The sequence below is a fragment of the Rhodnius prolixus genome, unplaced genomic scaffold, assembly GCF_049639745.1.
Source record: "Rhodnius prolixus isolate KJV_2025 unplaced genomic scaffold, Rpr scaffold_4, whole genome shotgun sequence".
In the NCBI taxonomy this organism is placed as follows: Eukaryota; Metazoa; Arthropoda; class Insecta; order Hemiptera; family Reduviidae; genus Rhodnius; species Rhodnius prolixus.
Window position 1 is genome coordinate 20402014 of NW_027411614.1, and position 20388 is coordinate 20422401.

Here is a 20388-nt window from a genome sequence, read left to right on the forward strand (position 1 = left end):
TCTCAACAGTTAAAAAAAGCTTTTGTATTTTTTATCCGATTGAAAGCAAAAAACTAATGAAAAATTCTTTGATGTTTAAAAGGGACTAAAAACATGTTTTACAATCTGACTGAAGAAAGCTTTTTAAATAAACCCAATGGTATCCAAACTAGAATCTTATTCAGACGAAACTTTAAATAAATACGATAGAGATCAGCTGGGATTCATTACCTCTTCCTGGGTAAGCATTAACGAAATGTTTATTTACAAAAAAAGAGAGAAGGAAAAGTAAATTAACAAATACCTTTTGTGGTTTTAGTTTTAAAGGAAAATCACAAAGTTTATGTTGTAATCACTGAGTTTAGGAATACCTATCACTTCCGGCCTCCCCAAAATAGTTAATATTCCCATATTAATGGGGAAACAAAAAAACGATGTTATTGAAAATCGTAGAACACAAGTACCTTTTTAAAAGATAAAAATAAAAGATAGCAATTCTTCAAGTCTGAAAATGTTGTCAATCCCGAAATATTTACCCCAAACAAGATTGTCAAGAACAAATATTGACAAAAAATCAAGAAAGAAAAAGAAGAATTCTTGCAGATAGTTTCAGGTAGCGTGGGAATTATAGATAGTAGTGGCATAGAAATGTTATCTTGAAAGTATTGGTTCGTGTTTTAAGAAAGATTTTTTAAAGAGCTGAGAACGTTAAAGGAATGAAAGAAATAAGTTGTTGAGTGTGGGAGTGATCAAGTGGTAGTGTGTGTGTGTGTGTATGTAAAGGGGAGGCCTGAATTTCAATGAGTTCAAGATGAAGAAAAACAAAGAAGAAAGATAGATGAACAAGAAGAGGGCTTGGTAGTGAACTGAAGACTATAGACGCTGGAACCCACCTCTAGAGGGACATAGTTTATCTCTGGTAAATACCTATGGTCGCCCACCTGTGGACAGAAATCAAAATAGCAGGTGTTAATACCCGTCCAGTTTTCTAGTTCATCTTAAATATAATTTCACAGGTTTTGGGAGATATGAGTAAAAGTGCATCCTGTAAAGCATTATTTTGAGTGTAATACGAGGGTCGTTTGAAAAGTCCGTGCAAAAATAAAAACTACTTAATTTTTTGGGGTAAACCTTTTTTATTTTTCAACATAGTCTCCTTTTAGGCTTATACACTTCGTCAAACGCTGCTCTAGTTTGTTGATCCCTTCCGAATAATAGGATTTGTCCAAGTCTGAAAAATAGCCATTCGTTTCTGCAATCACCTCCTCGTTTGAATAAAATCTTTTTCCCGCCAGCCATTTCTTCATATTGGGGAACAAATAGTAGTCCGAGGGAGCCAAGTCTGGAGAATAGGGGGGATGTGAAACGAGTTGGAACCCTATTTCCATTAATTTTGCGACCACAACTGCTGAGGTGTGAGCTGGTGCGTTGTCGTGATGGAAAAGGACTTTTTTGTGGGCCAATCGTGGGCGTTTTTCTTGCAGCTCGGTTTTCAAACGGTCCAATAACGATGAATAATATGCACCTGTAATAGTTTTACCCTTTTCCATATAGTCGATGAGGATTATTCCTTGCGATTGTTCTTTGGTCTCAAGAGTGTAGTGATGTATCCATGTTTCATCCACAGTGACGAAACGACGCTTAAAGTCCTGCGGATTCTTCTGGAACAGCTGCAAACCGTCCTTGCAACACTTCACACGATTTCGTTTTTGGTCAAGCGTGAGCAATCGCGGCACCCATCTTGCGGATAGCTTTGTCATGTCCAAATGTTGATGCAAAATATTATGTACCCGTTCATTCGAGATGCCCACAGCACTAGCAATCTCACGCACCTTCACTCTTCTGTCATCCATCACCATATCATGGATTTTATCAATGATTTCTGGAGTAGTAACCTCAACAGGGCGTCCAGAACGTTCAGCGTCACTTGTGCCCATATGGCCACTCCGAAAATTTTCAAACCACTTATAAACTGTTCTAATCGAAGGTGCAGAGTCACCATAATGTTTATCAAGCTTCTCTTTAGTCTCCTGAGGCGTTTTGCCTTTCATAAAGTAGTGTTTAATCAACACACGAAATTCTTTTTCGTCCATTTTTTGAAAATCACTCGACTTCCTCGATTCAAACGAATGCCAAACACAAAGAAATAGACCGATCTGGCTGATACTTGGTGTGTGTTCTTCCAAGAGATGCTACTAACTAAACATAACCTCGATACGCGCCAGTGGTGCTACCTCTCTGACTTTGCACGGACTTTTCAAACGACCCTCGTAAGTGAAAGACAATTATATGGGTAATTTTTTATTTTAGGAAAGTTACTAGAAGACATTTCTTTTAGAAAATATTTCAATTAGAGGTGTGTTTATTAAGACGTTGCGGATGTTATTAGAATAAAAAGAGAAAGTTATGTCTGGAATCATTTAGAATGATATAGCAAATTTCTTAGTGGTTGTCCAATGAAACAGCAACAAAAAACAAGTTTGTCTTCTAAGAAAGATTTCCAAGCGAACAAAAAAATTCTGGTATACCACGCATTAGATCGTTTCTGTTATAATCATGACAAATCTAATTTCTACAATTTTTTCTGACTCTAAATATTTTCCATCTTTAGATGGACCTTAATTATTATTATAATTTTTTTTAAAGCAGGGAATCATGTTCTTGCTGGTTTAAAACTTAAAGTGTCGCTGACTACATAATATTTGAATATCCAACCACAAACTGAACTGGCACTAAGTAAATCTACCAATCACAGATGTTTTTTCATCATAAAATCAAGTTTTTAAGAATAGCTGCACGCATATCTTGTGTAGAAAAATTGAAGGGAATCTTTCAACCCTTTTAATCGATAAAACTCGAAATTCTCTGAGAAAAATTAACTAACTAATCAATTTTCTCAATTTTCCATTTTTGTTTAGCATTAATTTAAGTTTTTGGAAATGAATTATAGCTAATTATTAAATTAAACAGAAAGCTTCTCCAGAACCATCTAAAGTCAGTTTTCTCAGAAAAATATTTCTTAAAAATAAGAAATTCTTTTGGCCAGCAGCTAATTCTATCTTACAAAGTCTCAATAAATATGCAAATAATTCAAAATTTAAATATTATGTAATAGAATGAAACTAGTGTAAGTTTTGCAGTACGTTCTTTGTTAGTTTTGGTTTCAGTAGTCCTCGGTCTATTTTCTGTTCGTGTTGGTAATGTTCTCTATCACTTTTAAGATAGTAGATATTCTCAAAATTATATGCTGCCCAGTTTATAAAAGTTTATATATCCAGCTACCTGTGGATCTGTTCATTCCATATGAACCACGGTGCCCCATGGCGATACTTAGCATTTTATTTGGAAGACTAGTGGGTTATTCATTGCTTTGTTATTAACCCCAGTAAATTACAATTAACAAAAAGTGGCGTGTCTATTATAAATATGGCGTTTGGTAGGCATGCTTATTTTTTATCAACTTCGTGGAGCGATTTTGAAACAGTCTTAAAAATCAAAAACCAGTCTTCTGTGGGCTACGTTGCCCATACACTTAACCGAAACCAAAGAATGAAAGATTTCCAAGATGAAATATGAAGCTCCAACTTATTAAGCTGTCTCTCTTTTCATTCCTTACTTATGGACACACAGTCATGGGTAGAGCAAAGAAGTGCTTACAAAGTAAGCGGACTAGCCACTTCTTCAGAGATCTTGGCGTACCTGCGGATACTCCTGCCTAACAAAACCAACAAACCTTAATACTCCCAATATTCAAACAATATACACAGGGCCTTTAAACGTAGATGATGGTGTAACTGCTCGATAGGCAAGCTCTAGTTCGCCTTTTACTTAGACTAGGACACTTAATAGAGCCTAGAATCTGCAACCCAATACTGATGCTTAAGGAAGGTACTTGCTGTTACTTTTAGTTATTCCAATCTGCCGTTACAGCGCCTCAAAAAAATATATTTCTGGCTGAAGCTCATATTCGGCAAGGGAAACCAAAAATTTAATATGGAAAAAGATACATTTGAAAGAACAGTTTAGAGTTAAGTTCATTTAAAACTTGCATTAAAGTCATATTTAGACTTGGTATGTAATTCAATAGTTTTCTATGGCGTACTAATAGGACGGAGTCCCGTTCAGATGAAATAACCCCTCACATAATGATTAGAAATCAGTCTGGCACAAAATAGAGGGTTACATCTCTTTTAACTATGTACGATATAATAGAGCTGGCCTGTACGTGCCTGTAAACCTCTTCTTAACCTTCTTTAGACTAACTAGTAATCACTATAATAGTGAAGAGTATGACAAGAGGCCGTCTTCTCAAAATAAAAGGGCGGTGTAAACTAGACAAGGTTTATAAGGCGAGCATTAAAACACCTTCCTGCCATTTAACTTTCTGTTTTTCTCTTTCAAGTCCCGACTAAATGGATCCATTTATCATTTCGTGCTCTGACTTCATTAAAAAAATATAGCTTGAAACTCTGAAGACTTTCCCTTAATTCAGTTCTATCAGTCTGAATGGAGACATTTTCTTAAATATGATTTGTTTTTAAAAAAATTTACTATTTGCATTGATTTTTTAGTAACAAATGTTAAGATTTCTTTCCTGTAAAAAGTACTTAAAATAGAAGGCGCTACGGTAGCCGAGTGGTTAGAGGCGAGACCTGCGAAGCTAATATGCATTGTGGTACTGGGTTCGATTCCCGGTCTTTTAGGCCTTGGATTTTATTTAATGGTTAGTAAAAGAAATTTATAGTAAAGTATGTTTGTTTGCTAGTCGCCTTCGTCCACGTAGTTGGACGTTAAGCCCCGCCTGAAAAAATAGGCGATTACTTTACTTACTTAAAATAGAGAAATTAAATTGCAGAAACTATTCCTAATTATTATTCGTTATCGAATATTTATTAATAACTGAGCAACAAGATAATTATAATAATATAATATTATATTATTATACAGATGACCATCTTTATTCCACCGATTGGTCGCCTCAGCATTCTTGGAGGTTTGGTTGGAAGTGTTACTGTAAAAAGATTTTCCGTCGAAGATTTGGGCGTGAAGATATGTAGTTATGGAATTTGGTAAGCGAGCTTTAGAAACAAAAGGAATGTTGAAATCTTTATGAATGGGTTAGGTTACTAACATAGATGGAACTTGAAAGAATTATTTGAATTTTAAAAGTATATTTGGCATTGACTGGTAATAGTGGAATCATGAACGTACTCAAATGGCTCTTGGGTGTACTGTTTATGGCGCAGCATGTTTGCTACCATTAGATTTTCTAATCGTAGGAATTCTTTTCAATTACCTTCGGCAGATATTCAAGGGCTGGTAAAGCTATTGCTTTTAAATGACGAAGCCTCTTAAATTTCAAAAAATAAAAATAAATGAGCCTGCAATGTAGGCATTGTACAATGTACAATGTGGTTAACGAAGGAACACAACATTTTTTAGGGAAAAATGTTTCAAATAAAATTTTTACATGGATACTTCTGAGCAAGTGGGGTAGTTGGACTCTTTCTCTAACGTGCTATTTCTTTCTAATGTATGGGATTATTACGTACGTACATACAGTGGGTCAAAAAAGTATTCATACACTAAGTTTTTTTTACTTTATCTACTGAACTTTTGTTTCTAGGATGACTATTTCTTCAGCACTGAAATCGTAGATAGTAACAATGAATTTAATGCTCTCATTTTCTTTTATAAACATAAAGAATTGATTAAAATGCCGAAAAATAATTTATTGTATGCAAAATAAGTATTCATACACTCAGTCTGAATGTTATAATTAACGCAAAACTAAAGACCTAATATATTTTATGCAATCCCTTTGCATTTATTATTGCTTGAAGCCTTCTTGGCATAGATTCCACCAGGTTTAGTGTCTCTTGAGCCGTGATTTCTTCCCATAATTTTTTAAATTTGTTATGAGCTCTTTTCTGGAAGAATATTTCAATTTTCTAATTTTTCGCTTCAAATAAGACCATAAATTTTCAATAGGGTTTATATACAGAGACTGTGGAGGGGTGCCATGTTGTTTCCTGGCATTATAAAGCTGCCATTCCTTCGTTTTTTGGGCTGTATGTTTGGGATCGTTATCCTGCTGAAAGAAGTATGCGCTTTCGATCCCCAATTTACCAGCACTTTTGCTTAACTTATGGCGGAATATGTCCACGTACCTTTCAGCGTTAAGAATTCCATCGATGACGACAAGTTCTCCTACTACCGCAGCACTCATGCAGCCCCATACCATCACACAGCCTCCTCCTTGCTGTACAGTTTTTATTATGTTTTTTGTTTCAAGTTCCCTATTACACCTTCTCCAAACAAACTTTCGTCCGATTTATCCTATAAAAGAAAGTTTTATTTTAGTAAAACAATTCATTGTTTACCTTTTTTTATGAACAAATAAATCAAAACCTTACCTATAAAAGAAAAATCGGTTTTTATAGTCAATTGTAAAATAAAACCTCTCTTCAGCACTAGAAAACTTCACAATTAATATTTCTATGGCGTGCTAACCTCCCTTAACCTTCCTCAAAACAAAAAGCGCGCGCACAAGAAAAGTAAAATAAATAAAAAAGAAAAAAGACAGTTTACTCTTACACGTATAAACATTAATATGATAATAATTTAACATGATAACTATTAACGTTCGCAAAATTCAAAATTTTAAAAAAACTGACTGATCTGAAGTGCATTTTTTAAGTTTTTGTAGAATTAGCATTATTTCGAAAATAGTATCTTTAAGTGAACATCTATAATTTTAGGATCTACTTCTTTGTTAAATTGTGTGTTTCAAGGAACTTTAATTATACGTAAACTGCGTAAGAACATAAATTATGTAAAAGAGAATGTCGTGTAAATGTTTACACTGGATTTTTGTTGAATTCTACGGACCCCGATACAATATTTCTGAAGAAACCTAAATTTTGACTCTAGAAATTCAGAGGTGAAGTAAAAAAAAAATCACACAGCTGAATTGCTGTGTTGGATTTGTTTTTAATGACAAAACTCATTAAAAACAAAAAAAAACACCGCAACAAACTGTGGTAATCTTTTCATTAGGTATGTAGATGCTTTTGTTTTTTAAGTAAAGCTCCCCAAAAAAGTAACCGTCCTGTCTTCAAAAACCAGAAATATCACAGGAATGACAGTGCAGTTAACTGTAATGAAACAAAACAAAAAAAAAGTTTTATTTTTAGAAAATAAATAAATAATATTCAAGTGTAGATTTTTAGATCTTTTCTTTTTTACGCCTTCAGCTTTTGTAGAAACAAGACTAAAGCATTAACTGTAACAGTTCAGTGAAATACTGCTCACGAATTGTATGTACCAAGCAGATATACTGTGCCACTGTTTAATCTTTTTTTGAACAAAACGGTGAATCGTGTCACACGCTTTTTATTTAATGCAATAATATTCTTTTCATTTAATCCATTTAAAGAAGTTAGTTTTATATTATTTGCTTAAATAAATCAATGCTACTAAATTAATATTAATTTCATCACTGGACTCAAATGTAAGACTAGTGGAAACAAATTTCTAACTCAATAAAAAAGAAAAAAATTCCTCAACAAATAATAAAAGTTGTTTTCTGCAAAAAATATGGAAACATCACTAATTAAGTTGAAGTATATTATTCAAAAATTAAATTGCAAGGGATGTAAATGTTAAACAAGTTTAATGACATTTAAGTCTTATCTATTTTACATTTCTAAAACTAAATAATACTATCCTTACATGGGATTAGGATATAGCTTATCTGACATTTAGATTTATATGTTGTAACAAATAACTTGTTTATAATCTACTCAGTCAGAACTATTACTCTTTTTTTTATATATCTGATGTTATCATTGTTACATTTACATTTTGACATTTGGATATATTTTGTGTGCCTGAAATGGAGACAATTAAATCCCCTTTAGTCACGGGACATCAAATAGTCAGCTTCATAAATTAGAACACTGGAGCACAAAATGGTGTCAAACACAAAGCTGTAACTAAGTCTCTGTTAACGTTATTTCAGCTGTAATTAGGGAGGGAATGAACTGAATGATAGCGAGCTGAATTTCCAATTTGCAGTTCATGCATATGTTTCTCATGGATTTTCTCTTCCTAGAAGTCCACGCATCTCTCTTCCCAGAATAAAACAGGTCTCCAATTTAACGAAGAGAATCGAGCACTAATAACAACAGATCTTAACACGTCTATATTAAAAAATAATAAACAGTATAATTGTATTTTTTTAAATGATTTTAGTTGATGCTTATTCCAACTTAATTTTTATGAACCTCATAAAATCCTGGGCGAATACAGTAACATTACCTCCTGTTTAGTGAGTGAACGTCCTAACTGGAATAGATTAAGCTAAGAAATGATATTTGGTCTAAAAAAAAAAAAGAAAGCATTTTGTGATTTAGACAAAAATTAATTTGGTCGGGAAAAGTTTTAGTTTGAAATTTATGTAGAGTAATGTCTATTTTTTCTGGCGGATATTACGTTCAACTACCAAATTAGGAATCGTGGACGGTGGAGTCTAGAAAATGTATTTTACTTTAAATTATATATTAATCATTAAATAAAATCCAAGTCCTAGACAGGGAATCGAACTAAATTCCACAGCACAACTTAGCTTTGCAGCCATCGCCTCTAACAACTCGGCTTTGAGAAATAAATTTGCAGATTTTGTATAGATATATTACATTTAAGAGTAAAAAACCTCTCTATTTGCCCGCAGCAATTTAACCCGTAAGTTCAAGTTATCCAAGAACTGCTTGGTAGAATTCAATGAGCTTGCAAACTACATTAATTTTATATCTTCTCACTATAGGATTATAGTTCAACATAATTAATGAGTATAATTGTTTCTCACTGACCAAATATAGTAAATTTAGCCAACTATTGTTATTAACGAATTCAATTGCAAGCAGTACTTGAATTCCGGAAATGTTGTAATACATATATTCGGAGCTTTAAAATAGGCCGCTTGTGATATTTGTTATTGTGACAAGTACAATATTCAGAGCTAGAATGTCCCTGCTTACAATTGTTCTCTACGATTGGAGAACAAGATCCTATGACATTTTAAATTATCATCTCTTAAATTGTTTTTAAGTAAATTATTAATTTTGCTAAATCTAACTAATTTAAGTTTATTGCGATTAAAAGTAACTTATCTTTTTTTTATTCTGGTTAAAAATATTTTCGAGTTTACATAATTTCAACAATAAAAGAAATAAAGTAATGCCTACTTTTTCATGCGGGCTTTATGCCCAAATATCAGGTGTTTGCGTGCATAAAGATAGCATACTTTTCATAGTAACGCTTTAAATAAAAGTTCAAGAATTAAACTGAGTACCATGTATCTGTGTTTTGCGAACCTTCCTTATAACCACCATTCGACCATCGTGGTGCCTGAACTTAACAATTATAGATTTTTGAACATAGTTATCCAGACTCTATCTTTAATCAAGTATACTTTTTGTGTTACAGGTTTATCAAGTGTTACACGTACGAATAAGAGCCGGGCCGTCCCCAAGACCTGGCAATTGGATATTAGAACGTTCTGTTGATGGCAAAGTGTATAAACCATGGCAATATTTTGCTGTAACCAGTGAAGAATGTTGGTCTAGATATGGTCTGAAACCATCTTTCCAACCACTCATCAGACATCATCATCAACCAGTCTGTACGCATGCTTTTTCCAAGGTCACACCTGTTGATAGTGGAGAGGTAAATAATAAAAGTGATCTAATAAAGCTGAACAATCACTCTAATTTTCAAAATATGTATTTTCATTTAATCTTAAAATCTTAAATAGACAAGGTAGCAACGCTACCTGTTACGAGGGGTTAACGAAACTGTACACATGGAATAAAAATCAAAAGATTTGAATTAAATGTCTTTTACAAATTGGTTGCATTAATTAATTGGTTGCAGATTCATATAAGCTTAACCCAAGGATGGGCAAACGCAAGTGCTCATAGTCCTGAAGTACTTAAATTTACCAAAGCTAGATATCTTCGTCTGCGACTACAAAGGATGAGCAGCATGAAACTAGAGAAAACTAGGCATTCACATGGTTCAGAAATAGCTAGAAAATTCTATTACACGATCAAAGATATACTGATACAAGGTCGCTGCAATTGCAATGGCCATGCTTCCAAGTGTCGATATCATCATTTTGCTAAGGTCAGATATAAAATTTTATTATCATTATTACTATTATTTGTAAATTGAAGATGATTCATTTAGCACTCATTAATGTACAATATTTTGATTAAAATGAAATCAAACTGATACTTTTAGGAAGCTGTATGTGAATGTGCTCATAAAACTACTGGAACAAGTTGTGATCGTTGTTTACCAATGTATAATCAAAGAGAATGGAGACCGGGCACACCAAAAGAGGCAAATCCTTGTGTTAAATGTGAATGCCATGGACACGCTACTGAATGTCGTTTCGATCCTGAAGTAGAGGATGCTTATTTAAGTATGGATGCAAATGGACAGTATATTGGAGGTGGTGTTTGCATAAATTGTTCAGTATGTATATGGATTATTAATTTATTTTAGTAAACCGATTTGTTTACATTGTTGAACTAACTAACACAAACTCCAAGTTTAAAAAAAATCGTTAGAGCCATTTTTAAAAAATTTGAAAAAACTGCAAAATCCATTCGGTATATTGGAATTTTAGTTCACTTTTTTATTACCTTAAACTTATTGCGACCTCTGTCAGCACATAAACGAAATATAAAATTTGAATTACAAGCGATTTTTCGTTTTGAGTCAGTGGACATACATTCACTTGCCAATTTATGAAATTCACTTTTTCGTACTCCCCAGACCTCAAGACAGATGTTTCAGATGAAAACGCTAAATAAAAATAAAATTAAAAAAAAAACGGCTCACGTAATTTCAGAAGTATCCATTTTCTAAATTTCATACCATTAAATTCCAGCTTAAAAGCCAAGGAAATAGAGTATTTTCAATATGTGTTATTTAAAAGAATTTTATTTACCGCAGAATTCAGAAAGGAGGAAGTTTACACATCTCAAAAATTAATTTCTTTAAATTTGGTTAATTCATTAATTGAATGATGTTCACATTAACTATACCAATAATTTTCCTTTTCCCAATTTATCAATTTAAATAATTAATTATTCAGGCATATTAAAGAGTGTGTTCCAGCATAAGACTACCGTAACTTTTTGGAAAAAATTAGAAACTTGCTCTTTCTTATGTTTGGGCCACAAAGTGAAATACTTAATATTATTATTTTGAAATATAAATTAGCTTATTTAAAAGGAAATTTAACCTGCTTTCTAATGAGTTTATTGAAATTGCTGTAGCTTTAATAGTTTGAGAAATATAGACAACTTTTTGCTAAAAAGTAGTAACACCTTGAAAAAACATAAAATTAAAAATATCTATAAAACTAAGCTGAATCGAGCCACAGTTTATATGGAATTTTTTTGTTGCAAATGATGCCCAGAATTGCCTCCCGAAGTTACGGTAGTCTTATGCTGAACACCCATATATGTATATTAGGTATACGAGTACATGTACATATATATTTTTAAGGAACATACAGCAGGTATAAATTGTGAAACATGTGAAGATGGATGGTATCGAGAAGCGGGAGTTTTACCAAATGCCTCAGTACCTTGTAAGCATTGTGATTGCCATTTACTTGGTTCGATTGGTGTATGTTATAAAGATGATTCAGAAGCCAGTCAAGGAAAGGTAAAAGAAATTTTATACATTTTTATCATGTATAAAAAATTTTACATAATGACTTATTTTTATCGTTCATTGACTATTAGCAAAATAGTATACCACTTTAATGTGGGGGATATTAAGTTTATAAGTACCAATGAAAAGGGCTAACTTCTTGAGATAATAGTTCAAGTTGATATGAAGCACGTATCATATCCGTAGCTGTTAATTTAATAAGAACTGATAAAATATTTTGATATTTAACAGCCAGCGGGTGGTTGTATATGTCGTGAAGGATATACTGGTTTAAAATGTGATAGATGTTCTCCTGGATATAGAGGATTTCCTCATTGTACACCGTGTCCTTGTGACCCTAGAGGTTGGTTAGCTGGATCGTCTTGTGATTCCAAATGTTTCTGCAAGGTAATTATTAGAAATGAAGATATACTTTCACTATATTCTTTCATGTTTCTTTAAAGATTAATTTAATTCATTTTTTTAATTATTACTCATTTATTTTAGGCAAATGCAGAAGGAAAATATTGTGAACGTTGTAAACCTGGTTATTTTTTCCTGGACAGGGACAATACTGTAGAGTGTACTGAATGCTATTGTTCAGCAGTAACTAAGCAATGTGATCGAGCTGAAGGTTACAGTATTAATGAGGTTCGTAAACTTTTTTTAATTCTTGACAGGCCGGTGAAAAAAAAAATCGATTTATGTTATTTAACAGTGCACTGTAATCAGTGGCATCAAGATAATGTTCTGTAACGTAATGACTTCTAAAGAAGTTGGCGTTGGCTACCGGGATATGACCAGGAGTCGTCGGATCCCAAAAAAATAAACATGTAAAGAGTATTCATTTGTCAATAAACGAGCAATGTTTTAATTGATTGAAAATTCGGTTACTTAAAAAATCATCATGGTTAAAAATAAGTTCATAGATATAAATTTATTCCCAACAACTTATTCAGCACAAGGATTAAAAATTAAAAATTTTTGTTTTTGTTTTTTGGCATCGGCTGTCATCCCCCAAGCAGCATTAACTAATATCTATGACCACTCACTAATACCATCTAAATTCTAGCACACCTTCTATTTGCGACTAAGTACCTACTACTCCTCACATTTGCTCATCTTAAAAGTCACAAATTCCAGAATTCAATATTCTTGTCTTCATTTCCTCTCGTTTCCTTCGACCTTTTTGATTATACTGATTTAAGAAAACTCGTATTTATTAGTCAAGTCTACCACGTATTGAATTATATAACTGTTTCTAAGATAATGTCCTTGTACGAAATCCGTCCCTTTAAATACTTGTACAGAGTGTCAAGCACTTACTTTCTTTCTCTCAGCTGGGTATTCCATTATTGTATGTTCGAGATCCTCTTCTTCATTGCTCTCTACATATAACTGAATAATACCAAATCGGAATAAAGTAATCCAAATTTAGCGCCATCTCAGCGTCTCATTCTTGACTGTACGTCTAACCTAACCTAAATTAACTTATAAAGAACACAGTAGAGAACAGCGTAAACCTCAGTTTTTAAAAACGTGGTTCATTCATTAAAATTAAATGTTAATTGTTCGCCCATATCAAAATCTTCAGTACAATCCTATCACCCATTTCAGAACATTAGTAGGGTTTTTACAACATTAATTTGAACATTTACATTCTATAAAGTACATTCAATTTTAATTTCTCTTTTATTTTTCTCAGTTCATGAGTATGGATGGTTGGCAAGTAAGCGATTTAATGGCAAGTTATATAGTGCAACCTTATACTCCAGATCCAAATTCAAATGTGATATCTGTTGCTGATTACCAAATGGCTGGCGTTGAAAGTTATTTTTGGATGGCACCTCCTCCATATAGAGGAAATAAATTGACTAGTTATGGATCAAGAATAACTTTCACCGTCAGTTGGGATGTAATGAGAGGAGATACTAGCGGAAAAGCTACCACTGGGCCAGACGTCGTACTAATTGTAAGCAGTGGGATATTTATTCTTTTTTTTTATTACTATTATTAATGGAAAGATACTGCTTTCTAATAAAATTAACTTTATTAGGGACACAATGGTCTTAGAATAGGCCACGGCAATGTTTGGCATAAGGAGAAAAATATGAACATAACTGTCCAATTTCTTGAAGATGGATGGTATCATGTTTTGGATGGAGTTAGAGATATTGTTACTAGATTAAGAAGGAATCAAGCTAACTGGGAAGAATATAGAGGAGACGACATTACAAGAGCACAATTTATGAGTGTGTTGGCTAATATTAAACACCTTTTGTTGAGAGCAAAATTTCATACGGACCAAGCAGAAGGAAGGTAAAAATAAAAATTTGAATTCGAAATTTAGATTGACAAACTATAAGTTTAACTACTTCGGTGATTACAACGAAAAATACTTTTTGGTCAAAGGGCATCATGATTATGCCAATTTTCTGACAGAAAATGTGCTCTAATTTAAGAAAATTATTATAAAAATTAAAAAAAAAATCATCTGTACATAAAATACAAATATGGCTTCTTACAAGCATGTTCAGCTATCACTAGGCCACCAGCTTTAAAATTCCGGATTTCTATCTAAATATTTTTCGATTTGTTTGTGATGAACAGAGTCAACGATTATCTTCATTCTCAATAGATCTATCATTTTTACCAGAAATCGTACCTAGACTTGCAGAACAACAGACTTTTTCTTAAAAGCTAATGTTATTAAAAAGCTAGTAAGGATATAACTCTGAATAAAATAGCAATTAGAATGATTGCAGAAATTGCAATAAGCAAAATTGTATATTTCTCATCCAATTGTTGACTAATTTCCAGAGCAATTATTTTAAATATTTCTATAATGATTTCATAAGTTTAAACTGCCAAGAATGGCATTGACAACAGATTAAAAAATGATAATTAGAATACCATTGCGGAGGTCCAACCGAAACAGATTAATGCAATATATTAGACATATTTTTTTTTTAAATTAAATAGTTTTTCGTTTATTAATGACTTGGTTGATTTAAAACGTGATTTATCTTTACTTTACTCTAGTCTAGATTCTTGTATTATGGAAATTGGTTATGAAAGTGGAGCTGGCAGTTCTATTGGATTTTTGGAAAAGTGCACATGTCCTCCTGGTTACGTTGGATTGTCTTGTGAAACATGTGATTTTGGTTACACAAAGTACACATCTGACGGATCATCTCGACAGCATTCAGTATGCAGCAAATGTAACTGCCATGGCCATGCAGCAACCTGCGATCCCTCTACATTTCAATGCGGTGTAAGTAATTATTCATTGAATGTTTAATAAACCTCATGTTAGGTTTGATTTACGAGTGCAATTTTCTTCAGAAATGTGAACATAACACTACAGGGGCATTATGTGAACGGTGTATTGACGGATTTTATGGTGATGCAACTATTGGTACGCCAAATGACTGTAGAAAATGTGCATGTCCTTTGATTGATGCTAAAAATAACTTTAGCCCTTTATGTGAAGCGGATAATCTTGGATATGTTTGTACTAAATGTCCTGTAGGATATACTGGCCGACATTGTGAACGGTAAGTGAAACAGTTTAAATAATTTTGAAATATGTGCACCACAAATAATTTAAAAACAAAAAATCTGTTAGATGTGCTGCTGGATATTTTGGGAATCCAGAAGAACCGGGCTCATTTTGTCAGCCTTGCAACTGCAAAGATGGACCTTGTGATCATCTTACCGGACGATGTCTCACCTGCCATGGTAACACGTATGGATTAAGATGTGAATTGTGTAAACCAAACCATTTTGGGACACCTTCCACTACTGGTTGTTTTCGTAAGTTATTTATGATTGAATTATGTAATACATTCATTTGTATCAGTTTTTAATAAGGACCTTTATCCTTGGGTTTGAATATGTCCTCTTACGGTACCTGTGATGTTTCTATTGCGACGGTTACTTTACTTTTGTTGTATTATATTATCACTTTTCTTTTCCTTCTGGATCAAGTTCAGAGATGTCTCCATCCAAAACCAGCGATGTTGTGTAGCCTGTGTTCAGTACTTTTAATATGATCTTTTTCAGCCTGCGAGTGTAGCGAAATTGGCTCTTTTGGTGAAGAATGTGATGTTAATAGTGGCCAGTGTAAATGCAAAGATAAGTTTCAAGGAAGGTCTTGTGATAGATGTCAGGTATTTCTTAACTCTGTTAATTTTTAATAACTTTAAAAAGAAGGATAAAATATAATATTTTTATCGGTTACATTTTTTCAGACTGGTTTGGGTAATGTAACTGCTGGATGTATTCCGTGCGATTGTAATACCCTTGGTGTCAGATCTTCTTTATGTGATGCACTCACTGGCGCATGTGCTTGCCATCTAGGAGTCGAAGGAGATTATTGTGATAGATGTCTTCCACAACATTATGGGTATTCGGACATAGGATGCAGCAGTTAGTATATATTAATTTCCTAATTATTAATGTCAGTGAGCTACTAAGGAAATGTTATTATTAATTTAAAGACACTCCTGAAAGGCGGATTTTTGTCCTCATTTATTGTATTTAAGCCCCATGTTTATGTAAACTAAAATTTAAATAAAAAACATTTATCTGTGTATCTATCATTTACGTGGAAATTTTATATTTCTTAAGGTTTTATATTACCTTGTTTGTACGCAGAATGTAATTGCCATCCAGTGGGATCTGAAGGGCCATATTGTGATTTAATCAATGGAGACTGTGCTTGCAGAAATCATGTAATAGGTAGAACGTGTAATCTTTGCCAGGTAATGTTATATTATGACGTTTATTTATAAAGGCACCTGAAAAAAATAATAAATAAATAAATCAGGTTAAATTTTCAGGCTGGCTATTGGGGTTTGTCAGAGAATGGATGCGCTGCATGCCAATGTGACACATTAGGCTCTAGAGATGAAACTTGTGATCCAGACACTGGACAGTGTTACTGTAAACCTGGTGTTGGTGGCCTCAAGTGTGATCGCTGTCTTCCCAGATTTTATAATATGTCTTCACAAGGATGTTCAGGTAACTGTAAATATATCTCCTTTTTTTTTTTCTTTTTTTTTAATTAGCAACTTTGCAACTTACGAATAAATCGATTAAAATTTACTAAAATATGTTTTTAAATATAGAATGTGATGTATGCGATCTGCCTGGAAGGATATGCGATCCTGATACAGGAGCCTGTGTGTGCCCTCCGCTTACTACTGGCGCAACTTGTGAAATCTGTCAACCAAGAGCTTGGGGTTTTATGTATCTCAGAGGTTGTAAGGTAATGCAAGAAAATATATTTTCATACTCTTATTTTTAGATGGTTACTCATTATTAAATTACTTTACTAATTATTTAATTATATCATCAAACTACTTTACTTTTTAGGCACTTGATTAATGGACTTATTTAATTATCGTGACATGAATTACTATTACGAGTAGTTACTTGTGATTAACTGTGTATAATTTGTGCTGTCATATTTAGCAGTATATATAGTGCAGTAAACTTTTTTTAAATGATATCAATCGTTACAAAATGTCCACCATACCGTGGATTTATTAGGATTCGTGATTTCATTCTTTTGTTAGGGTTCAAGAAAATTCAAGATAGTTCTAAAACGAATGTTTAAGTGATTAGAAAGTTCAATAGTCATAACAGAAGGATACGAAAACACTAGAAAAAGATCTAATTAAAATACGTAAGCTTTTTCGAACGTTTCTAATTGGCTGAATTTATACCTGAATATGGAGCTTGCATTTTAAATGGCAATAGAAGAATTAATTTTTTTTTTTATTATTTTGTAATAGCCATGCGATTGTGACCCAAATGGCTCGATTGGAGGCATGTGCGATCCACATACTGGACTTTGTGCTTGTAGAGAAGGATATGAAGGTAATAAATGTCAAAGTTGTTCAAGAGGATATTACGGTTATCCAAGTTGTCGAAAATGTGGTTGTGAACTTGCTGGAACCCAACCTCAACATTGTCATGGGAACGTATGCGTTTGCGATCCGACTGGACAGTGTCCTTGTAAGGTGAGTTTCATCCCAAAATCTAGGTAATTAATAATAATAATAATAATAATAATAGTGGGGAAGGGATTAGCTATGAGGTTAGCATACTGGACTCCCACGCGGAGGTCCCGGGTTCGAATCCAGCAGCTGACCCTTAGATTTTCTCTTCCTAGGAGCTTCTTACAGCTCACTGTCCGGTGATGGACGTGTTGTCTGTAACGAGAGAACACTGTCCGGAGGCCGGCAGTGCACTGTAAAAAGCTCCGGGCGCTAATAACCTCAGCTGTTGATGCACCAAAAAAAAAAAATAATAATAATAATAATAGTGTTTTATTTACTTCAAATGATACAAAGATTTAAATAAAAGTGAAAAAAATAAAAAGAAATAACACTTTTCAGCATGGATAAAAATCCGTCTGCCGAGTTGCTACAACGAAATACAACAAAATAATTCATCCTCGGTACTATGTACAGTAAAGTAATTTATAAACATAACCAAAAAATAAATTAACAATTCATTGGAATTCCTCCATAATCAGTCTTCTATACAGTAAAGCTGCCTTTAAATATTTAGCTAAGTAGCCCCAATTTTTCCCATTAAGAAAAAGAATGACGTCTTTCTGTGTTAACTTTTTCCCTCCCAGATATTGCAATCTGTAAGGAGCCAGGATGGGACATATCCCAATAAAGTGGAAAATGTCTTCAATCTCAGACAAATTGCACAGGGTACACTCTTGCCCAGACTCTGTACTAAATGGCCTGTAGTTAAGGTACAACGATTCATATCTGGCCTGCATGAGAAGTTGTGACTCAGAAAATGTCCTGTTACGGACATAATCTACCTCGTATAGCAGTCTGGGATACAGTTTATGAAATTGTCCCATTCTAGCACGCGACACCATGTTCTCTTTCTCTTGTTGTTAGACTACCGAATGAAAGTATCCAACGAGGTTTCCCCAGTTAGCAACTTTTCCATTTGGGAGTATGGTGTCTGCAATTGGGTAAATTAGGTAATTATAAATAAATAAGAAAATGCGACCCTATGCTGGAACTTTTTTAATTTAAAAAATTAATACGACGTATTCAGTCCAAAGTTTATAATCAAATAAGAAGAAAGCAAATACATTACACATTGAAACATTTTTGAAACGTGGACTTATTAACACAAATTTACTTCACGATTATTTAAAGGTACATTTATTTTTTAAATAAAAATAATTTTTTTTTAGGAGAATGTTGTTGGACTACAATGTGACAAGTGTAAAGCTGGTACTTTTGGATTGTCACATGAATCAAATTCCGGATGCACTGAATGTTTCTGCTTTGGTAGAAGTAGTAACTGTACTGACGCTGGTTTGGCTTGGAGCCAAATAAGAATGCCTCGACCTCGAACGCTTACTATTAAATATGATAACGATACGTCGCAAAATAACGTTATTTATCCAGTCAACACCCAAGAAATATGCTATATTAATGTAAGGAGACTCTTAAATATCAGATAGATCAGAATAATTTGGTGTTTAGTAATATATTTATATATGTATATTAATAATACGAGTATATTATAATAAACCAAAATATTTTTTAAAAATGTATTTCTTTCTTTCAAAATGCAATTTAACTTATCTATGCTTCAGCTAGCAATGCCTGGACATAATGGCGTTATAAAGAAAAATGGAAAGCAATTGAATATTACGAATAATTTAAGAATTATTCCCAGTGTTGATGGTGACGTCGAACTAGGAGTCAGTTATTTGTTTGATACACCTGTCTATTGGCAACTTCCGGTCCAATTTTTAGGGGATAAGGTAAGATTATTTCCAGAAGTAAAAATTGTTGTTATTTTTTGTTTATTTACTTATTGGATGTATTATCTGCAGAATCTAATTTGTTTAAGATTTTATCTTATGGTGGATATTTGAGATTCTCTGTTGAAACAGAAGGAGAAACAACATTATTCCCTCAAGGAATTCTCGCTACATATCCATTAATTCAGATTCAAGGAAATGATAAAATTGTGTTAGAACATTTCCCTGATCTTTTGGCTAATCCAACTGGTCAGCAACACGTTAGGTAATTATTTTCCGAGAGTGAAGTAATAATCTTAATAAGTTCATATGTTTATTGCACGTCAAGTAGGAAAGCTGGAGAAACTACAATAAGGAAAAAAAAATTGTGAGGGACTGTAGTTGTTGATTTGTAATTCTTGCAAAAGCGTAAAATAGTATTCTACAAGCCCTTAAAACCTTTTGCAAATTTGTTTTCTCTTGTAACATTTCCTATCGTACAATCAATAGAATCAAAGGAGGCCTTGGGCCGCCCTACTAGAATCAAACAAAAAACTTTAACAAGATAGTCTATATTGTTTTAAGTTAGATAATTATTAGTAATAGACAGGACCTTTTGCTTTATCCCATAATTTTCAGTTGAGAGCAGAGAATTTATATTTCTAATTATCTACCAACATAAACTGGTATTCAGTGATATTAAATTTTTATTTATCAGATGTAATTTACAGGTTACATGAATCATCGTGGAGAAAGAAAAATTATCCTAAAGATTCTGTGAACAGGGAAACTCTTATGATAGCTTTGCAAAATATTCAGCATATTTTAATCAGAGCAAGTGATTCTGCTGATTTCACTCGAGCTAGGTAAGCTCATTTCAT

At 33.1% G+C, this 20388-nt stretch overlaps 1 protein-coding gene and 1 long non-coding RNA gene across 5 annotated transcripts in view; one reads left to right on the forward strand and one right to left on the reverse strand.

Annotated features, from left to right (window-relative positions):
* Positions 1-6410, reverse strand: part of LOC141455404 (uncharacterized) — a 59830-nt gene extending 53420 nt beyond the window's left edge. For both annotated transcript variants that reach the window (XR_012459251.1, XR_012459250.1), the window contains exons 1-2: positions 6396-6410; positions 6150-6318 (exon numbers count right to left, since the gene is read on the reverse strand). This is a non-coding gene — a long non-coding RNA (uncharacterized lncRNA). The remainder of the gene's footprint in view (positions 1-6149; positions 6319-6395) is intronic.
* The window catches only part of wb (wing blister), a 126486-nt gene that overhangs the window by 85235 nt on the left and 20863 nt on the right, over positions 1-20388 (forward strand). For 2 of the 3 annotated variants that reach the window (XM_074130413.1, XM_074130414.1), the window contains exons 3-23: positions 9469-9708; positions 9916-10167; positions 10285-10521; positions 11563-11724; positions 11965-12120; positions 12220-12363; positions 13418-13684; positions 13769-14031; positions 14755-14986; positions 15058-15269; positions 15341-15528; positions 15778-15884; positions 15966-16143; positions 16372-16478; positions 16557-16737; positions 16845-16984; positions 17514-17741; positions 18950-19195; positions 19358-19528; positions 19618-19793; positions 20239-20373. In XM_074130413.1, coding sequence (XP_073986514.1) covers positions 9469-9708; positions 9916-10167; positions 10285-10521; positions 11563-11724; positions 11965-12120; positions 12220-12363; positions 13418-13684; positions 13769-14031; positions 14755-14986; positions 15058-15269; positions 15341-15528; positions 15778-15884; positions 15966-16143; positions 16372-16478; positions 16557-16737; positions 16845-16984; positions 17514-17741; positions 18950-19195; positions 19358-19528; positions 19618-19793; positions 20239-20373 — 4022 coding nt within the window. Of the gene's footprint in view, positions 1-6607; positions 7039-9468; positions 9709-9915; positions 10168-10284; positions 10522-11562; positions 11725-11964; positions 12121-12219; positions 12364-13417; positions 13685-13768; positions 14032-14754; positions 14987-15057; positions 15270-15340; positions 15529-15777; positions 15885-15965; positions 16144-16371; positions 16479-16556; positions 16738-16844; positions 16985-17513; positions 17742-18949; positions 19196-19357; positions 19529-19617; positions 19794-20238; positions 20374-20388 lie in introns of those variants that run through there. The other variant, XM_074130415.1, reaches the window with a different exon arrangement.